General features: G+C 34.8%; 1 protein-coding gene across 1 annotated transcript; it reads right to left on the reverse strand.

The window, feature by feature from the left end:
- Window positions 1-2412: 2412 nt before the first annotated feature.
- Window positions 2413-4523, reverse strand: LOC131050289 (GDSL esterase/lipase At4g26790). The gene is made up of 5 exons (XM_057984492.2): window positions 4180-4523; window positions 3749-3879; window positions 3374-3607; window positions 3024-3282; window positions 2413-2907 (listed from the first exon to the last, which is right to left on the reverse strand). Exons 1-5 carry the CDS (start codon window positions 4445-4447, stop codon window positions 2714-2716), a joined length of 1086 nt encoding a protein of 361 aa, XP_057840475.2. The 5' UTR covers window positions 4448-4523; the 3' UTR covers window positions 2413-2713.
- Window positions 4524-21859: the final 17336 nt, after the last annotated feature.

Raw genomic sequence — 21859 nt, forward strand, 5'->3', positions numbered from 1 at the left:
TTGAAAGTGGAAATCAAGGTTGCTGCAATTAAACACTTAATTTCAAAAGTCACAAACTGCAAAAATTTGAATAAAGCATTGAAATTTCGAATGAATGCCAACACACTTTTCAGATTTAGGACTGTAAGAAACACAATTTTGATACAAATTTCACTTTCAACAATTTTTGAATGATTAGAAGCCTCAATCCAAGCAATCACTAGACCAACTTTGACTTTAATTTTGAAGGTGTTAGAATTGATAAAATCAGCCAAAATTCTGGATTTTAGCAGAAAAATACAATAAGATCTAGCTCCCAAAATTTCGGAAAAAAATGTCGGGGACAATGGCGCTCGGGGTGCACACGGTCCTCGCAACATTTTTCCAAATTTTCAAGGATGAAAGATATTGTGATTTTGTTGCGGAATCCAAAGTTACAGCCGATTTGGAGGTGTTTTGATTAGTGAAATTATCAGTCAAAGGTTGAACCAAGAAGGTTTTAAAAATTAGGGTTTTGACATTTAACCACTTAATTTTCAGAATTAAAGCACAAATATGAATTGACAATTTGCAATAGAAGGGTAAATCTGAAACAAGCATTAACAATTAAACATTTCACAAGTTTAATTACTAAAAAGAAAATTTTAGGGTTTTTATGCAATTAGCCTCTAAAATTTGCAAAAGATCAAACATGGAAATGTAATTAAGGAAACAAAATTTTTAGATCTAACCATGAATAATCAGAATGAGGATGTTCACGTCGGGTTCACCAAAATGTAAATCGGAAAAATTGAACCCTAGTTGTTCCTCCCACTCCGCTCCAAGGAGAGAGAAGGGAGGTAACTAGGGTTGATGGTTTTCACTTAGGAGGGACTTTACATTCAAAAGAGGGGTTGAAACCCACAAGATCCAATCCCACACAATGCAGGATTGGATTCTAAATGAGTTTCAGTGACTGTGACATCAAGGATACCCTCTTTTGTAAAGAATGTAGATAGAAAGATTGAATTAGGAATGCATGTAAAGTAGGAAAGATTCACTTATAAACAGAGATAGGGATACGGGATGAAGCTGCGGACCTAGAATTAGCAGTAAAATGTCGAGATGGTGCTGTTCTGCAAGTTTGAGCGAAAGTTGACGGGACGATGGCGCCCGGTGTGCACACGGTCCTCCGAAAAATCCTCGAAACGAAGGTAGATCTGTTCGTCTCTGCACAAGGATTCCAGATCTTCAATTACAGCCGCGTACCTGCAACCTACACACAGAAAAGAGAGGACGATTGGGGGGTTAGGGATTAGGGGTTTGCCTTTAGGTCAAACCCCGGTTTTGGAATTAACCAAGAAATGAGAATGCTGTAAATGTAAATGTTTGTAATGTAAACAAGTACTGATACCTTGTTGTAAGAATGTTTGTATTCTTACATGCGAAGGTGTAATGTATGTTGTATGTTGTATGTGATCTCCTCTTCAATGGTTGAATCCTTGTCTTGAATGCAACACTTAGCCTTGAATGGAGACTTAGAATGCTCAATTGCTTGAAGGAATGCTTGAATGCTTGAATGTTTGAATGTTTGAATATTGCTTCCGCATCTTTGCACACATATGTCCTCCTTTTTCTCTCTCTTTCTAGGAGAGGAAAAGTAGTTTATATACTTGTCAATTAGGGTTGATAGACTGATTTTTCCGACCTTAGGCCGACCAGGAAACATTATTTCCCGAATTGCAAACTTAAAGACCCGATGCCCAAAAGAGACCGAGCCCAAAATAGGGCCAGGGACCAGGGCGCTGGGCACCATGGTCCTGGGGGACCAGGGCGCTGCGCGCCATGGTCCCACCTCCCGGGACAGCAGGGTGCAAGGAGGGATCATGCCAAGGTGCAGAAAAATGCAGTTTTTGGTGTCGCAAGCAGGTTTCGGGGTCTCCATTCAGGTCCAACATTGCGTCACCATCGTGAAGACCCAAATGTAGTCGAAATTGCAAGTGTCGCAATTTTAGGACGCTACAGTATTGTACTTTAGGATAATGATATGTTCCTTGATTACACTATCTAGATCAATGTTCAAATCTTCTAAAGTTGTAATTGGGTTAGGTTTGACTCTTGGGTCACTCTATTGGATTAAATCCCTCCACTTGTAGTGATTATCCAAAGGATGGCTTCTAATTTAGATGTATACTTCTTCAATAATGTTGTAATCTACTATTAGAAAGAGAGATATGATGTCTATATAATGTAGTTGTTTGTAAGAAAAAAATAAATTTAAACGAACTATATAGATTACTAATTGTAATAATCACCCTTAATTTGTACTACTATTATTTATATACAAATAATGTTTTAATTATTATGCACACAACACATCATTTGTCTTAACAAATTGTAAACTTCATGAAAAACTAATCAATTTATTCTATTTTCTTATTGACATTTGTCCACTTTAAATTAACGTACCAAATATTTTTATTATAAAATTTTACTATAATTTAAAAATGTCGACTTAATAACCTTGCCAAACAATGATAGAAACATCATGCTATTACTTATTCATGATATATCTCTGACCCTAGAATTATTCCTAAAAATTCATTCAAAATGTCTCTGACCCTAGAAGCTCTATAATTTTTAGACATGACACTCTGATTACATTGTAATCATGATGTGTATATGAGTCAACAAGGGAAAGACTAATTTCCATGGAGAACCTTTGCACGATACTATATGCAATTGCAAACAAAGTTTAAAGAAGTTGAGGAACATCTCTGGTTAAAAATGTATTGGAAATGATTTGATATGCCTTCTGAGTAAAGTGCACGGAATCAAAGAAGAGATATTTGGAAGCATCAGGGCATGTAAAAGGGCTCAATTCATTGCATATGAAGGAAATTTCTACTGTGCCCGTCCCACAGCAACCCCTTGCAATCACCTCAAAACCTGGCATGTAAGATAGCATTACAAGATCAGACATAATTCTACCTATACATCAATATAGTAAAGCATCTAGGCATAATGACGCTTGTATTGTGATTAATCATGAGAATTTAAGATACCATATCGGCTAGGATTTTCAATGAACTCGGAAATCAGATTGTTATAATCCAGAGAAACAATTCGAAGCCTAGGAAAAGTAGATTTGAGTCCATCAATCATGGCATTTATTCCCGAATTGAATCCATCTGCAGCCTGGTTTATCTCTTCATCACATGCTCCCCTATTCAAAAGGCTTCTAAGTGTTCTCTCTATTGGTAAACATCCCAATGGTGGAACATTAATCAAAGCAAATCTAGTGGCACCCAGATTGTATAATTCCTGCAAAATTCAGACCCGCAAATTAGAATTCAAGTGCAATTATGATTGGAAATCACTATATACAAAGAGTAGAGACAAGTTATGACCATGCCTTGATATACACTGTGTATATATTCAAGAGAAAATCTGTATACTCTTGAACAGTGAACTGAAGTGGACGAGTTGGGAGCGTGAAGTAGTTGACAATGAAGTCATTGGTCCCTATTGTAATGAAAAATATTGCATTTCTGATTATGGTGGTGGCCTCTTCTTCTGCCACCAATCCTTCTATTCTGTTTCTATACTCTTTAAAATACTCAATTTGTTTCCAAACTGGTATCACATTCTGCATTCATATATACAAATCCAGCTTATAAGAATGTAGTAGGAAAAAGCTGACAAGATAGACACATTAGCTGCACATCCACTGTTCTACAAATGTATTAAGATTCTGTGAAACATTATAATATGTAATGTAGATTCCTACACTTATTTGGGCGGTGAGATTGTCTAAGCCTGTGCCAGAAGATCCAAAACAGACACCAGTTAACAAGTCTTGGGCGTTGAGGTTTGGGTCCAAATATGGGGGCAACAGTTCTTTGATTCCAAGTCCTTCAGCTGTAATGAAATGTTAGAACTATAAATCTCATGAAATCTGAAAATGGGTGAAGAAAACATCAAACCAACATAAATAAACAGCAATCTTCCAACTGATAATATCAAATTCACTCAACAAACAACAATCATTCTTTCGTTGCTAAGGTGAAATTTTGAACTCCTGCAAGACCTAATTGTTTTTATTATCAGAAGCAATAGATAATTCACATTTATGAGCTAAGACTGACATCAAATTCTACCGTGTAATAAGGTCTTTCAAATTTATTGTCAAGCTTTAAGAAAAACATTCATATAAGTTACCAAAGTAGTCAGACATGAGCTTTCCATTGGAGAACCTTCCTGTCGGAATGCGATCTTCGAAATCTCTTCCATATGGAGGGAAGTCACTAGCAACTGTCGTAATTATGAAATCATTATTCCCTGTATCTCCATAAGAGTCCCCAAACATAAAAATAGCAGGCACTTTCTGTCCTCCTACAAACAAAATGTAATCACATTTCTGTGCTATTGTGATGATCAAACTTAAAAATACAGAGAGCACAACCAGAGATTCTGCCCTTGATTTCATGACTACTTTATGTGCAATCTTTGAATTGTAGTATAAAATTTAAGTCGACCCTTTTTTGAGGTAAACTACCAACAATGGAAGGCATGAAAGATAAGCTTCCACGAGGCTTCCTTCTGTATAGTTTGTCATTCACCTAACTTGAGGCAAATTAATGGTGGAGTCGATGTCAAATTTAAGTGAATGAGTTATGAATCTGTGTGAAGGCTATGGGCGAACTATTGCACCGTTGTTTTACATTTAATGAAGTTTGTATTCTGACAGGCTCATTCAGGCTCATTCAGAACTTTTTAAATACATATTTTTTTAAGGATATTGATTACTATTACTAATTTAAGAAATTAAATATAAATTTTATAATTATGTTTACAGATATATTTAAGATATATATGTTAATTTGAAAATTTTATGAAACTATTTTTTTATTGAAGATTGATTTGAGAATTTGGGTCGGAAGGGTGCCCATTAATTGATTGTAGAGGAGTCAAATAATACAGTTTGAAACTAAGGTTGAGAAGCGATAAGGTGCACATGTTGAAGAATGTAATATTGCATTAGTGGATGAAGAAGAGGAAGATGAATTCTAGGTGAGAGTTTAAGTAGGTTAAGCATACAAAGAAATCAATGGAAACCTTCAATCCTTCCTAAAAATGATTCATGACATGATAGAACTTAATGGATAGGTATAGGTCACTAGATTTCCATTGTGTATTTGCTTTGTCATGAACTAATGATAAGTTGTGATTCTTTAGAAAACACTCTCTTTCGACATACATGCTTTTTTGATGGAAGACATGTAGGTGAGAATGATGGCCTTAGATAAATGTGACTTCGATTTTTTGAATGGAAGAAGGACCACATATATCCAATGTCACTCTTATTTATGTCACATGTGTTTTGTATTTTCTTTTATGACCTTGTGTACCAACAATCCTTAAATTGACAATCAACTAAACCATTTTACATTGACAATCAACTAAACTGTTTTAAATTGACAATCAATCAGACCGTTCTGACAACATTGAAGGCCTCAATCGTTTAGTTGGCATGCATGGTAGAGTAGGTGACAAATTTAAGTGAGCATTATCAAAATGTCGGCTCAAATATATATTTATATATTTAGTATTTAGGAAAAAATAGCCTATTACTTCCAGAAACGTGGCTTTAAATATTCTCGGTGATTTTTGCTCGACTGTCCTCCCTCACATGGAAAGACACAGCAGACCTTAAAATTGTATTAAAGATTACGGTTCACGTTTGGTCCTTCAACGTCGCATTTAAAAATTTCAACAATCCAAAGATTGGTACGGTCATAATTCCTTTTCCCATCATTTTATAGATTCGTTTAATTTAATATAACATTTTTGATTATGGAAAATCAAATTAAAAGAAAAATCATTTAAAATTGCTTTAATTTTTTTTGAAATAGTTTGATATTTGAATTGTTTATTGAGAAAGAAAATAAATATTTAAAAATCAAACATCAAAGTAAAAGAGAAATACAATTAAAAGCAGAGTAACTTTAGTTATGACTCAAATTAAGACATGAACAATTCTTATAAAATGAAAGTGAATAGTATTTTTCTTAGATTTGCAAATGAATCAAAGGTAGGGTAGGCGAGAGTGAGAGACGTAAGGGGTGAGGGGGCACTAAGGCGATAGGGTTGGGAGAAATCATAATAAAATGATAATGGTTATATGAAAGCATAAGCACAGTATTTAAAATTTAGAAAATTAAAAACATAGAGATACATACCTAAAATACATTACCTTTTACAACCAATGTATATATGAGAATAGAAGATGAAAGATGCCCCCAATATTTTGGCCCCAATAGATGTAATCATGAATGGATATAGCCTACAAAAAAAAGTAAAAATCTTGTGCCCCGACTAAAAGGTTATAGTAGAAAAGTACATGTAACGTGTAATAAGAGAGAGAAGTTAATATATTGACCACCAAGGGCATCACCATTAATCAAAGCTATCTCAAAATTCTCAAAAGATATAGCCTACTAAAATACCATATCACTTGTGCCCTTTTTTTCTTATTGATTTTTAGTTGGTTTGATATCTACATGTGTAGCCTAAACATATGGTATGATAGGTTAATGAAAATTGATATAATAGACTATTAAAATGAATAGATTATTGCAAATACGTGTTTGTGTTGTCATTGGTGTCAAACTTGTTGTCATTGATGACAACTTGGTCTAGGAGGTTGATTAGTTTTGTTCCAAAGAAATGTAGTATTTAGAGGATTGGTTATGAGTTCATGTGGATGTCTACAGATTGATTGTGGTTGCTTTAGATGGTATATCCAGTTGTCTTATGACTTTTTAAAGACTTTGGAGGTGAATTCTAGTTTGCAAAATTGAAGTTGGTTAAATGTGACTATCTTGATGAACAATTTGTCAGACCGGGTATAGTTTTATGGTCTACATTGTGGCACATTGCTTCACCATTTTTTGTGGTTGTAGAATGATGTCATTGGATGAATTTTTTTTATATCATTTGATCTACTATTAAAGTTGTGTTGGTTTGAGTATCAGCTTGTATAGTGACAATGTGATAGTTTGGAAGAATGTGTTGCATTTATTTGCCTTCAATTATTCTAGTGGTGTGGCTTAATGATTTAACTATGTTAGTGATGCAGAGGAAACAAAGGTGGATGGGAAATCAGACCAAACATATTTCGATATGGACAAGTAACTCAGACGTGCAATGGACTTTCATGACCAACTTCTTATGCATCATGAGAATATGACAACCATGCCACAAGGTCAATATGAGGATCCACCAACACACACAAGGAAATCACTATTTATAGAGCATTCTGAGCATTAAATATCATCAAACACCCTTTCCTAACACTTGGAATTGATTAGAAACCACCAACAAGAGTACTTCCTTCACACAAGGCTTCTAGGCCTACTAGGCCTCCTTGATTGATTTTTTTGGCTTTAATTTCCCAACCCTTGACCATGGGCACAAACCAAATTTTTTTTAAGATACCCTTTTCAGAGCTACACAACATATGTAAAAAATCCTGCTATAGGTTTGAGGGATCACAATTAGCTCTAATTTACAAAGCAAGGGCTCTGAATTCCTCTTCAATAATTTAGGAAACACCACTAAGGGATGGTTATAAAATCAAAACCAACCTTTGTAATGGTCTTGGGTACCCAAGCCACTCAAATTTATCTCAGATTCACAAATTGTAGTCACAGTCACAAAAAAAAAAGCCAGTCACATTGAGATGCCAGGCCTAAAACAACAAATTACTCCTTTCAAACTCCCTCTCCTATTCTAGAACCACCCGAATCTCAAAGAGGACTCTATATACTACCATTCCATGAAGGATTAGGTTTTTCCCACAATGGAATGAAAAGTTATTAGCATTTTAGTGACAAAACCCTAGCTAGTGTGGGTTTCTAGATTATTTTTAGTAAAATGTGTGTATCTCCTTCAAAACCTAACAAAATTTGACCAAATAACCACAAAAAGAAAGGTAATTCACCCCTATATTGAACCATGTGGATCTTCTAGCCGTATAAAGCACTGACAATACACACAGAGCACAAGAGCAGCAAATTTGCAAAGAATTGTAGGAAAATAGAGTTCAAATTTATTAATTCTTCATCAAAACTTTACAACCAGCCATGCCTCAACTTTAGAGAGGCTATTTAAAATTAATTGCACCTATTGCAATAGTTCCCAAAGGAATTATGAAAAGAGGTGATCATTGGAACCAAATTACACTAATTGACAACTTTTACAAGTTGTCACCTTTTACAAATTTTGACAATTTTTGCTCAACTTGACAAAATGATTCCAAAATGTCTATAGTCCTCCTAGACCTATTCAAATAGACTAAAAAGGAAAGTTTACATGAATTCCACCAATATTGGGCACATTTGGAGAGTTTTGACCATTATTGACCACATAGGACCCTATAGGTCTACATAAGAGACTTGGCTAAAAATCATTACAAATTGGATTGTATGAAATTAAAAATTAAAGTGTACTTACTCCACATGATATTTAGGACCTTATTTTGCTTCCACAAGGCACAAATAGAAAAACCATTACAAAGTATCCTTCATGAGGCATGCCAATGACTAGGTGCTCTTACACTAGTTAGTGTTAGGTGATGATAAATTATGAATCCACAAGTTCTGGCGGTCTGCATCATGATTTTGAGTAAGTATGGTTGGTGTGCCTTAACGATTCTATCATTTGGAGCCGACTTGTTTAGTTTTGGTTTATGTGGTACTGTGCGAAGTTGTAGGCATTGATCTGGGATGGATAGGAAGATGTGTTGACATGATGTGATACTTCACATGTTTCATTTTTCCTTCCACATTGCTTTGAAAAATGTTTTTGGGATGATTATTTATACTCTACATATTGCATCTATCTAGGTCGACGTAATTGATGGTTTTTTGGTTGCAAATGGTATATAAAGGATAAAATCTATTTGGAGAAATATGTGTGTCATATAGGTGTGTATAAATTTGTGTATGGTTTATTGAGAAAGTGCGAAGGTGCGCAAGTGGAGTTGAGCAGTGATGAAGTCAATCACATATGTGTAACAACAGTGAACTATAGTCAGCATTTTAGAGGATGCACTTCTACTTAGTTTAACAACTATTGATTCATTGTATTTAGATACTGTATCTTTCCCTAAAGAAGTGATATTAAGTGTATGCGAGTTTATTGTATCTTTCTCTAAGGTTGTACACTTTAGTCTTACAAGTCAAAATGAAGAGCAGTGAGCTTTCAGTTGCCAAGAGACACTGTTCTATTGAAGATTGATGCATGAGAGATGCTTAGGAGTTGTCATCGATGGTGGCCTAGTTCAAAAATCACATTCAATGTACATAGATTTGATTTATCAAAAGTCATATTTTACACAAGGCATAAGTTTGGAAGGTGCAACACAGTAACCGGTAGAATATGAGTGCAGTGTGCATATCTTGATTTTGGTTGTGTAATTTTGGTTGCGGTGTTAAAGGAAGATGATTTGAGGTTCCATATAGATTATTTTGTGATCCTGATATCTAGTGTTGATTCATGAGCAAGATTAAAGGTTTTGTATTAGATAATTTATTTAGAGCAAAGCTATTTTGTTGTAACGTGTGTTGCAGAATCTTAGGGTTGATTTCGGTGATTGGTTTCATGTTTGAGGTGATTGGGTCGACTTGTATGATGCTTGTTATCATTTTTTTAGGTCCACATATAGATTTGTGGATGTATTGAACCAACTTGGTGATACACGTGTCATGTTGCATATTATGTGGCTTATGGTTCAAGCCGACATGGTAAATGATTCATTTTGTTGGTGCGAATATTTAAGATCGATTTGGTTAAACATTTTGGTGTATGTAATGAGTGTGATAATTTTGTATGAGCGAATGTGCAAAGATTGGTGAATGTGATTGAAGGGTTAGGTGCTCCGGTGTATGACAGTGTAGGATAATAGAGCAAAGAGATAGAGAAGTTGTAGAAGTTAATCTGAGCCTAACCGGAATTGCTTTTTGGCATATGTAGATGCTATACTCTAGTTCATTCATTATTGTAATCAATTGTAATCACCTTTAAGGCAGTGAGCCTTCCTCCGAGTTATATCCCCTTTTTGTATTTGAGCAGTGAGCTCTAGGCAGTGTGCCTGAATGCAAGTGCTTTCCCCTGATGTAATATTATCATACTCCTAGGCATAGTATAATAATATTGTGGGTTCAAATCCCACTATGGTTTTTCCCTTTCTAGGTTTCCATGCAAAAATCTTGGTGTTATGGTTGTGTGGTTGATTGCTTTATGTTTCTGCATTTTACTTTCATTATCATGCATCTAGTGGTTTAAGAATCATCTTAACAAGTTTGTAAATTGCAAAACACTGATTAACCTCCCCCTCTTAGTGTTCATTGATTCCAACACTTTCTTGACCTTGATCCTAAAACTTTGTAACTTATTTTCATATAGCAGGATAGTTCACACTATGGTTTTTCCATCATTGGGTTTTCCATGTAAAATCTTGGTGTTTGTGTGTTTCTTCTCTTTTATTTTTCAAATCTTTACTTTTGCATATATGGTGACTATAATGAAAGATAAATGAATGGTTAAATTAGTTGTTTTAATATATGTTGATTCACCCCCTCCCCGGCCACCTCTCAACATTCAAAAGTGTTTAATATGGGTTTCTCATGACTCAATTCTATACATGATTAGAAGTAATGTGTTGGTAGGAGACACTGTATAAGTGTAGATAAGTGTATGGGAGTTTTTACTAATTGCAACCCATCTCAGAGATTCCATCCCGATTGTGTATTTTAATCCTATCGGAAGTATGAAATCCAAATTTTCTTGTTTGGAAGGTGGAACACATTATTTGACAGTATGGGAGTATTTTGGGTAGAACTTCACTTTGGGTGCACATTTTTCTTTGCGTTGATAAAGGTAGTTGGTTGGATATCTGGAGTATCTTATTCTAGAATCTTAGCCTCTGGTGTTGTCTTTCGTGCAAGATTGAAGATCCAGTATTCAACATTTCAGGAAGAACAGTGCTATCTGGCTAACTAGTGATGTAATGTAGTGCGAAATTATTGGAATGATTTTGGTGATTGATTTTGTGTTCGAGGTTGCTTGGCCAACATGTGGGAATCATGTAGTTAATTTTATTTTGTCGGCATATGCATTGGTGATCGGATTCCACTAACCCAACTTACATGTTTCATATTTTGCTAGTATTCTTGAAGCCAACTTGTTGGTGAGCTAAATTCATGTTGAGGATATATATAAGAGATTGGAAAGTTCATTTTGAATATCAAAGAGTGTGTGAATGTTGTGTATGTGCAATTATGTGCAGTTCCACATGCACAATTGAAGGAATTTTTCTTTGGATTAAAAAATATCAGCAAAATAGAGCAGAGTCTCAGAGCAGTGACACAGTTGCATTTTATTCTTAAATCAAAACTATCCTAGGCATTTATAGATGTTGATTTATAGTTAAATCTTGTTGTTACCTTTTATAATTCTTCACTAATACATTTGGCCAAAAATTTCGATGGAGGTTTTTGACGGAGAAGGTATATGGTGATCAAATTTGATTCTTTTTTGATGCAATATTTGGTTTCGACAAAGAAGGAATTGGCAATGACATTTGGGTTTTTTTAGAAAAAGTGTCTGTGTTCGTCAAAATTCTGTCGACGGCGTGCTTTACTTCAAAAAAAAGAAGAAAAGACCAAGTCATTCATAAATCCTGCATCTTCGTCCCATCAACCTCTGCCATTACTTCGTCCCGCCTCTACCATTACAAAATCTCACCTCTACAAGGAACTGATCATGGAATGAAGTGGTGCTATAGGAGGAACTATACCAGGATACCAGGCGATGGGAAACTTTCCAGCTTCATGGAAGGAATTTTGTTATGTTTTTGTGTTTGTTGTCTGTTTAGGGGCATTTTCAAGTCTGGGCATTATTTAATGTAATAAGGGCATGTTTTGGGCCCATTTGTAAGCCTTTTGGCATTTTGTTAGGGGTGTATGGGTTTAGGATTTAAACCGATAACGAGGGACAACAAGCCAGTGGGGTAAAAAAATAGAATTAAGGAGGGTTCCCTAAGAGCCTCCCTCCCTTCAACTGAACTGTCGAGAACCTAACTTCCTCAACCAAGGATGGATTCCCCAGGATGGAGCGTAACAAATTTGGATCGATCCTCTGACTAGAAAAAAATCAGATGGAATAGATCTTCTTCCACCATAGAATAGTAGGGGCATAAATAGTAGGGGCCCCGACATAACCCCTCTCTCCATTTATCATTTTTCTCACAGCCATGACTGTAGAAGTGACCAACGTCCATTTAGCTATTAAACCATTGATCAATTGATCATTTTTCTCATAGACATGACTGGTGAAGTGACCAAAACCAATGACCCTAACCTACACCGCGCATTGAATGAAGGTTATCCCAGAATCTGAAGTAGTGAAGGTGAGCCTCCATCTGGAACGGGGAACCCCTGCAAGGAGAGGTGTTAGTTGTTCCTCACTGCTTCCCTTCGTCCGGCAGAGGCGACAAAGAAAGCAGCCTCGGTGATAGATCCATCTCTTGATCCTGTGAGCAACTACTACTATAGTTGTCCTTCACTACTCTATGCTCTGATATTTGCTACTACTCAAATTGAGGTGAATATGTACAAATTAAGGTGATATCCCTACTAGAGAACTTTGAGAGCACTGTGTAGTGATCGAGTTCTATTTTTTGTCGGTGTTTTAGAAGGGAGCATAAGTGTATTGTTAGGAAGGTAGTGTAAAATGGTGAAAGATGATAAGACAGGGAGGTAAGATAGGGAGGTAAGTGATGAAGGATGTAATGGTGAAAGAGTAAGTTAGGATATGTTAGGGGTTTGGAAGGTAGGATAGTGAATGGGGGAAGATAAATTAAGGATGTGAAGGATGGAATGGGGTTAGGTAGTTGAAGTAAAAGTAAGTGTGTATGAGGTTAAGGTTTAGGATAGGATGTAGGAAAGTGGAGGAGGTTAAGATAGGGGATATGAAAGGTAGATGGAAGTGTTAGGCCCAATATGGAAAGCTAATGTACTGAGAGGGGAGGGGTGAATCAGTACTTCAAATCTTTTCTTCAACAATAACTTTATTGTTAAGCATAAACCAAAAACTGCTGTAACATAATATAATGCTAAAACAAATAAATAACAATCATACATGATTCACTCCATAACACATATATTTTGGTTACGTAGAAACTCTTGGTTAGAGAGAAAAACTGTAGTGGGGATGGCACCCACAACTTCACTACTGCAATAATAAAGGTTGCTCAGTTAGAGCTACATGTTTAGCTATTTCTGATAGCTTACCCTGTTAGGAGTATCAAGATCGTTAGATCTACCTTGCTAAAGGATTTTACAACACTTATTCTAAATGTTGCACCTAGTTAAAGGCTTTACAATTTATAGACTTTGCTAGAGTCTTTTACCCTGTTAAAGGTTTCTCTTACAACTTAAAATATTACAATACAATATTACAAAATATCTACAACTTCACATCTAAAATTTTATAGTAAATTCTATGTGCTCAAAATGAGATTACCTTGCTTATAGCATACCTCGGTAATCCATAGATTAACTCGATAAACCCTTTCGTTTACTTTGTTCCTTGACTATTCTCTGAAATCCTTCTCGATGACCTCCGTGTCTCTAACAGTCACAATACTCATTTCTTCCTTATCTATTACACATGTCTTGCTTCATACACCTCTATATCTGATCCTCAATTCATGTTGTATAAATAGATCTCTTATGTCGGTGATCTGTTCATGCTTCGATCTTACAAACATGATTCATCGAATGAATAACTATACAAAATATTTCATTGGATAGATGACCTCAAGATCATACAAAATCTTTAAGGTGCAATTTCCTAAGTGATAATGATTCCCTGTTCCTCGATCTTATAACATGTTTCCCATATGTGTCTAGGCTCAATGAATCTGTTAACACATTTCACTCAGTGTGTGTTCACTCGGTATATCATTTTTGCTAGTCGATAGACATAGAGTGTTACTCGGTACACAGCTCAGTGTATACTAAGCTTTGTGACTACTTTCTTCTATAACTGACTGCTCTGTACTTATCGACTGCATGATTTGGTAGTAATAACCGACTAGAGTATATAAAATGACTTTGAACCTAAAACTAATGGCAACTTAGTAAATAGTAACAGGAAGGTAATAATGATAGGAAGTGAGGTAAAGGTTATGTGGTGTGGGTTATAAAATAGGGTGTGGGAAATGGAAGGAAGGGTCATATCACTTTGAGAGTTTTCACCAAGATGAGTAGCTTGAGTATGGACCTCAAATCTTAGAAGCCATGAGGATCCACTTGTAGTAGAGGAGCATATACTTGCATCTTGGGAGCGTATTAGGAGTTCGCCTTGAATTTAGGAAATACACATAGAGGAGATAGAATATTGATCAATACACATTACCTAGCCTCATCATGCATAAATACAAGAGGTATAGACTATAGAAAGCACATATCATGAGCCAAAGGATCACATTCGAGAGTTTCTTCATCTCCAATCCTCTACATTTTTAAGATCCACAAATGGGTTGATGTTAAGTCTTGGTTACTTAGCTTGGACTTATAATTTGGGTTGCATCTATATGTGAGAAACTTAAAGGCATAATTTTCAATGCAATTTTTGAGAGGACTTGATTCGACCTTGTGGTACTGGGAGGATAAAATGCACCAACTCACATTGGAAACACTCTCTAGATACCATTTTGGAGTGCTTCAAAGTGTGTTCTATTTCAAAATATTTTTGACAGAGATGCATAGATGAGTTTCACAATTTACATAAAAAGGTTTCATAGTGGCTCAACATGAGAGTTAGTTTTTGGAGTTCTTGTAGTTTGTATATTACATTCAAGACAAGTTACTTGTCAATTATTTCATTAGGGGTGGAAAGCCCAAAATTTCAGTTTTCCTACACATGGCCAATCCAAATGACTTTAGGGTTGCTATGGAAAAGCCTCTTATGGAAAAGGAGGTACATGGGAGGACACAAGAGGCATGAGAGAAGTTTGTAATCAGCTATGGCAAAGTCTCTTATTTTAGGTATGAGAGACTATAGGGCTATCAAGCTAGGCCTTCTATGACTCAACAACCTTTTAGGGCATAATCTAATGTTTTTAGTAATTAGGATCTTCTAATTATGGTGGGGCCTAGCCAACATAAGGTTATATGAGAGGCACATGTTATGTATATGTTAGTATTAGACAGAGAGTGCCCACAAGGTTTTAGAGTAGGTGGACACTATCCTAGGATGTCAAAGTAGATAGTTGATATGTGGGTCTTTACGTCCCTCCCAACCACTCAACATATACCACCATGGGTCTTTACCCTCCCAAACACACAAAGGTCAAAGGAAGATTCACTGTAGCAACACTCACTTTTTGTGACAGTCTCAAGCACTTAGGATAGTCACTCCTTTCATGGCCATTCTTCTTCACACGACACTCTCTAACATTAATTATGATGATAGTGTACCTCCTTAAACCTTCCACCAATACCTAACTCAATACCAAAATCTTTGCCAATCTCGCTAATGGACTAATTAACTCAACTCACTGTGAAATTGTGACGGTCAATGCAAGGTTTAGGATAGTAGTAATTAGGATCTTCTAATTATTGTGGGGCCTAGCCAACATAGGGTAAGTTGAATAGTGATTTCTCCTTCAATTCTTGATGAATGCTTCGCTGCCTATTCACTTGGAATTGAATTGATTTTATAATTAAGAAATGAACTGTTTGATCAGATGCCTCAAAGAAATGTGGTCTAATGAAATGCTATGATTGTAGGATATACACAAACAATGTTTGTTGAAATAGATTTACAAAATTCCAATGAAATCTGATTGGTGGGTATAAAGTCGGACCCTACAATAGCTAGCAGCCTTTACCCTTTACAACCTTTGCTAGCATTTTTCCAGTTTGTGCGAAAATGAGAGCTTGACAACAATCTTTCACTTTTAGCTAGCTAAATTTTTCAAGAATTTTATCCCTAGATTTAATATTTCTTTTCTTGCATGAATCTATTAAATTTGAGATAATAGATCTTGCCTTCATGAATTGATCCTAGTTTATCCCTTTAACCCTGATTAATTTATTTAGAGTGTTTAGTTCCATTTTAATCCTTTCTTTTACAATTAAATATTATTAAAAATTTGTATTGTTGTTCCAAATTTTGTGGATATTTAGGACTACAAAATTTTTACTAGAGCACGCATCTTGGAACTTCTTACTTTTAGAAGCTCACTCCTCTAATGTTTGATAAGATAGATATGAATGATTGACCTTAAACTACATGTTTTTAAAGATGAAGGTGCATTCGGGGTTTAGATGATCTTCCATGACCAAGTCAAAGGAAAGTGATATAAACCTATTTTAAAAATTATATTATCATTATACTCAAGCCATTTGGAAAATATAAAAAAATATATCCAATCTCTTAACTATTTTTCTCAAACCTAGCATTTTGTTTGCCCATGTGAGTGCTCCATTCCTAGAACTAATAAATAAAGAGTGTATTCATGTACATAAATGAATTAAAATCAATTTGTGATATTAAATATTTACATAGCATGTATAATTAATTTATTTATGATGGACTTTTAAAAGTAATAAATGATCTCCTATAGTTATCTCCTAAAGGTGGGGCAATTAGGTCCATATATGATGAAAATAAAAATAAATAGTTTGAAGATAATATTAGTTACCTAAAGGATATTCCACTTGATTATTTGGTATATCATAACTATTTTGAAATTTTTTGAAACCATTAGAGGTACCTTTTGCTTCTGTAGATGAGGCATTCATTCATGTTGAAGTTGTGATAGCTTATTTGCCTCTTTATAGACAATAAGTTATCCATACAAATTATCATATATACTTCTAACCTCCATCCCAAACCACCTATTTCACTCCTCTTCCTTTGTGTACCTCTTTTATTCTTCCATTACCTCTTTTCTTACCTAAATTCAATCCAAAACATAGTGTATATAGCATCAAAAAATTTCCATATTTGATTAATATTATCCACAACATATCGAAAAGACAAATACCACACTTACTGTGTCATCAACCAAAAATAATTTACTTACATATTCAAAGAGATCAATAATGGAGAAACATCCATGCGGTGCTCTACACATGTCCTTGAAGGTTCAAGAAATACTTATCCTCTATTGGTCCAAACTTTAAATCACTTTCCATGCATGAAAATAATTGCAACCATGCACAATTCCCACCCAATAGATTCTCTCAAACTAGTTTACTATCTTAACATAGGGTCAAGGAAAAGCGTTCCAAAATAGGAATCCAAGTGTCTTAAAAGCCTTCAAGACCATAGTGGTGAGGATTGAATTTCTTTCTTTAGTGGTATCTTTCTCTAGATTAATTAGTTTGGGATTCTATTTGGACCTTTTCCTAATTAAAAAAATATATATAAAGATTACATCCCTAAATATTGCATTCATAATAGAATAAATTTATGCAATATTGAGACTAAATTCATAATAGATTTATAGTGATGAATAAATAAATATTTAAGATTCTCAAAAATTTGATGTTTTCTTTCTCCCAACCGTCATTCGATATTGGGTGATCTTTGAGGCATTATGTCAAATAGTTCATGTGCCTTATCTAAGCTTACACATTTTGCATGCATGTGTACCTGGGCAGTTGCACTATAACATCTATACTCACTAATCACATTTGGTTGGAAGTTTCTAAATCTATTTCAAACACATTTTGTGCATATCCTGCAATCATAGAATTCCATTAGATCTCATTTCTTTGATGCATCTCACCAAATAGTTCATGCGTTTTCATGTCTATACTTCCACATTTTCCGAACATGTCAAACAGAGAATTTCCAACTGTAAGCATCTAATATTAATTGCCCTTACCTTCTACTTTGATGGAAGCCCATACTCTATTCCAAAGCTCCCATTTTGGCACAGGTAGAGAGTACGTTGGCAAATAAAATTGATCAAAATGGAAATCTATTTGTTGCATTGCCTGCATTGTGAGGACACTTTTGTATTTCATCGACAACATAAAGAAGGAAAGGACATGAGAATATCTCCTCGAGGAGGTATTTTGTGATAGCTGCGAGGTAGATGAGAGTTTCTTATGCCATTTTCTTTTTTCTATGTAGTCAAATATGGGAACACTGTTTGAATTCAAATGCTAATGGTGATTGTCTTTTTAATGGAAACAGATGGGAAGGGACATCAAGGGAAGGAATGGGCCCATGAAAAACTTAAGTAGTCAAAGCTTAGTGTGTGTTGTTTAAGGCTGCCCCCTTAAGACATCATAATTGATTGGCTCTTCACTCCTAAGACCTTCAAAAGTCTTTAATTGCTCCATTGAGTCCTTTGGTCTTCCAAATGCACCTGCACCAACTTGAATTCTCCTTCAATGCATGATTTCCTGTTCACTTGGAATTGAATTGATTTTATAACTAAGAGATCACTTGAATTGTAGGTAGATCCCTTCAAATGACAGGGTAGGATTCCTTTTATACTTAATATATGTCTTGAAAGCATTTTATTTTGATGGCTTTAAATTAAAGTAATTTCTCTTCTATCTGGTATTGGTGGAGTAGAGGTTGCATTGCATTGTCCTAGGATACATATTTTGATAGATACAACACAAGTTAAATGTATCTCAGGTTGATGCAAAGAAACCTCTGCTCCAAAGATCATCAGAAAATAGAGAAAGAACTTTAATTTAATGCCATCAGGATAAAAGTCTTTAATCAAGATAGATAAATGGTATGAAACTGGATCTATTTGGAATGCATTACCCAAACACCGCAATAGATCAATCACCTTTGAAAAGAAAGTGGTATAATGAAATATTTAGGCATAAAATAGATGAAATGCACTCCATACTACTGCTGCACAATATTTTGGTCAATGATATTTTTTAAATAGTAAAGGAAGGTGTATGGAACAACCAAATTCTTATCATTATAAACAATGAATATTTTAAGATCCTTTTATGATGTGTAAGTTGAGAATATTTTATGAAAGGTCCCTAAATGAATACACTTTAAACTGATTTTAATATACCTTGAAGTGTGCAATATGGAAGGTTTGTATTCTTAATCTCCTACCCATTTCTTAATTTAAAAGATGATATCTTTATTAAATATCTCTTCTACTAAATATCTTTATTAACTTGATTTCTCCTTCAATTCTTGATGAATGCTTGATTTCCTGTTCACTTGGAATTGAATTGATTTTATAATTAAGAGATCACTTGAATTGCAGGTAAACCCCTTCAAATGACAGAAAAGGCTTCCTTTTATACCTAATATATGTCTTGAAAGAATTTTATCCTGATGGCTTTAAATTAAAGTAATTTCTCTTCTATCTGGTATTTGTGAAGCAGAGGTTGCATTGCATCATCCTAGGATACATATTTCCGCAGATACAACACAAGTTAAATGTATCCCAGGTCGATGCAAAGAAACCTTTGCTCCAGAGATCACCAGAAAATAGAGAAAGAACTTTAATTGAATGCCATCATGATAAAAGGCTTTCAAGACAGATAAAATTTGAGTTTGATTGTCATCATTTACTTTGCCAAATTCTTCACACGTAACTCCTGAATCAATTTCCTACTCACAAGAATTTTATTTAGTCTCAAATATAGGGAAACAGAAGGCTTGAAATAGAAAACTTGTACATGCAACTAAATCCATTGACTAATCAGAAGAACAAAATTAGGAAACAGTTTGATCATCTGAGAGATGTTGTAGACTTGCAACTCACCAACTACTTAGTTTTTGTGGGTAAGAATTTTTTTTGTTTTGGTTATGGTTGTGGTGTTTATAGGGAGACATTTACAAATTTATATCTATTTTCACTATTTAATGGTTTATGTGTTTGTAATGGTAATTTAATGTTCTTTCATATTTTTGTATATATTCTTTATAATAGCCTATTATATTGACTTGTTCTATTATGGATAATGGTGTGGGTCAGACGGCTTTGCCGTCAGTGCATGAAAGCATTGAACAAGTTCTACTTTTAAAAATTACATGAAACATTTTTAATTTATTTGATTCATTTTTATTTACAAAAAACGATTATCAATGATGTTTCCCTTCTCGAAGAATTGTCTAGGATCCTTCTGTCAGATAATATGTAACCTCGAATGACTAAATCTTTTCATTACAAATGCTTATTTTATTTAATTATTATCCGAGCGTGAATTAAAATCTTGGTGTTTCCATCTTGGTGTTTGTGTTTGAATTAACTTCATATAGCAAGATAGTTCACACTATGGTTTTTCCATCATTGGGTTTTCCATGTAAAATCTTGGTGTTTGTGTGTTTCTTCTCTCTTATTTTTCAACTCTTTACTTTTGCATAGATGGTGACTAGAATGGAAGATAAATGAATGGTTAAATTAGTTGTTTTAATATATGTTGATTCACCCCCCTCCCCCACCTCTCAACATTCTAAAGTGTTTAATGTGGGTTTCTCATGATTCAATTCCATACATGATTAGATGTAATGTGTTGGCAGGAGACACTGCATAAGTGTAGACAAGTGTATGGGAGTTGTCATTGATTGTAACCCAACTCAGAGATTTAATCCAGATTGTGTAGATTCATCCTACCGGAAGTATGGAATCCAATTTTTCTTGTCTGGAAGGTGGAACAAATTATTTGACAGAATGGGAGTATTCTGGGTAGAACTTCACTTTGGGTGCACATTTTTCTTTGTGGTGATACAAATAGTTGGTTGGATATCTGGAGTATATTATTCTAGAATATTAGCCTCTGGTGTTGTCTTTCCTGCATGATTGAAGATCCAGTATTCAACATTTCAGGAAGAACAGTGCTATCTGGCTAACTAGTGATGTAACGTAGTGCAAAATTATTGGAATGATTTTGGTGATTGATTTTGTGTTCGAGGTTGCTTGGCCAACATGTGGGAATCATGTAATTAATTTTTTTTTGTCTACATATGCATTGGTGATCTGATTCCACCGACACATCTTAAATGTTTCATATTTTGCTAGTATTCTTGAAGCCAACTTTTTGGTGAGCTAAATTCATGTTGGGGATATATATAAGAGATTGGAAAGTTCACTTTGAATATCAGAGAGTGTGTGAATGTTGTGTATGTGTGCTGATCAGAGAGTCTCAGAGTAGTGAGACAGTTGCATTTTATTCTTAAATCAAAACTATTCTAGGCATTTATAGATGTTGATTTATAGTTAAATCTTTTTGTCACCTTTTATAATTATTTACTAATACATTTGGCCTAAAATTTCAATAGAGGTTTTTGACGGAGAAGGTATATGGTGATCAATTTTTTTTATTTTTTTTTTTAAATGCTCGATTTCGTTGGAATTCAGACGATAATGCAACATTTGGTTTCGACGGAGAAGGAATTGGCAATGACATTTGGGTTTTTTTAGAAAAAGTGCCCACGTTCGTTGAATTGTGATGACTGCATGCATTACTTCAAAAAAAAAGAAAAGACCAAGTCATTTCATAAATCTTGCGTCTTCATCCCATCGACCTTTGCCATTACTTCATCCCGCCTCTACCATTACAAAATCCTTCCTCTACAAAGAACCAGCCATGGAATGAAGTGGCGCTATAGGAGCAGCTATATCAGGATACCAGGCGATGGGAAACTTTCCAGCTTCATGTTAGGAATTTTGTTATGTTTTTGTGTTTGCTGTCTGTTTAGGGGCATTTTCAAGTCTAGGCATTATTTAATGTAATAAGGGCATGCTTTGGGCCCATTTGTAAGCCGTTTGGCATTTTGTTAGGGGTGTATGGGTTTAGGATTTAAACCAATAATGAGG

This window comes from Cryptomeria japonica, chromosome 1 (assembly GCF_030272615.1).
Source record: "Cryptomeria japonica chromosome 1, Sugi_1.0, whole genome shotgun sequence".
Lineage (NCBI taxonomy): Eukaryota > Viridiplantae > Streptophyta > Pinopsida > Cupressales > Cupressaceae > Cryptomeria > Cryptomeria japonica.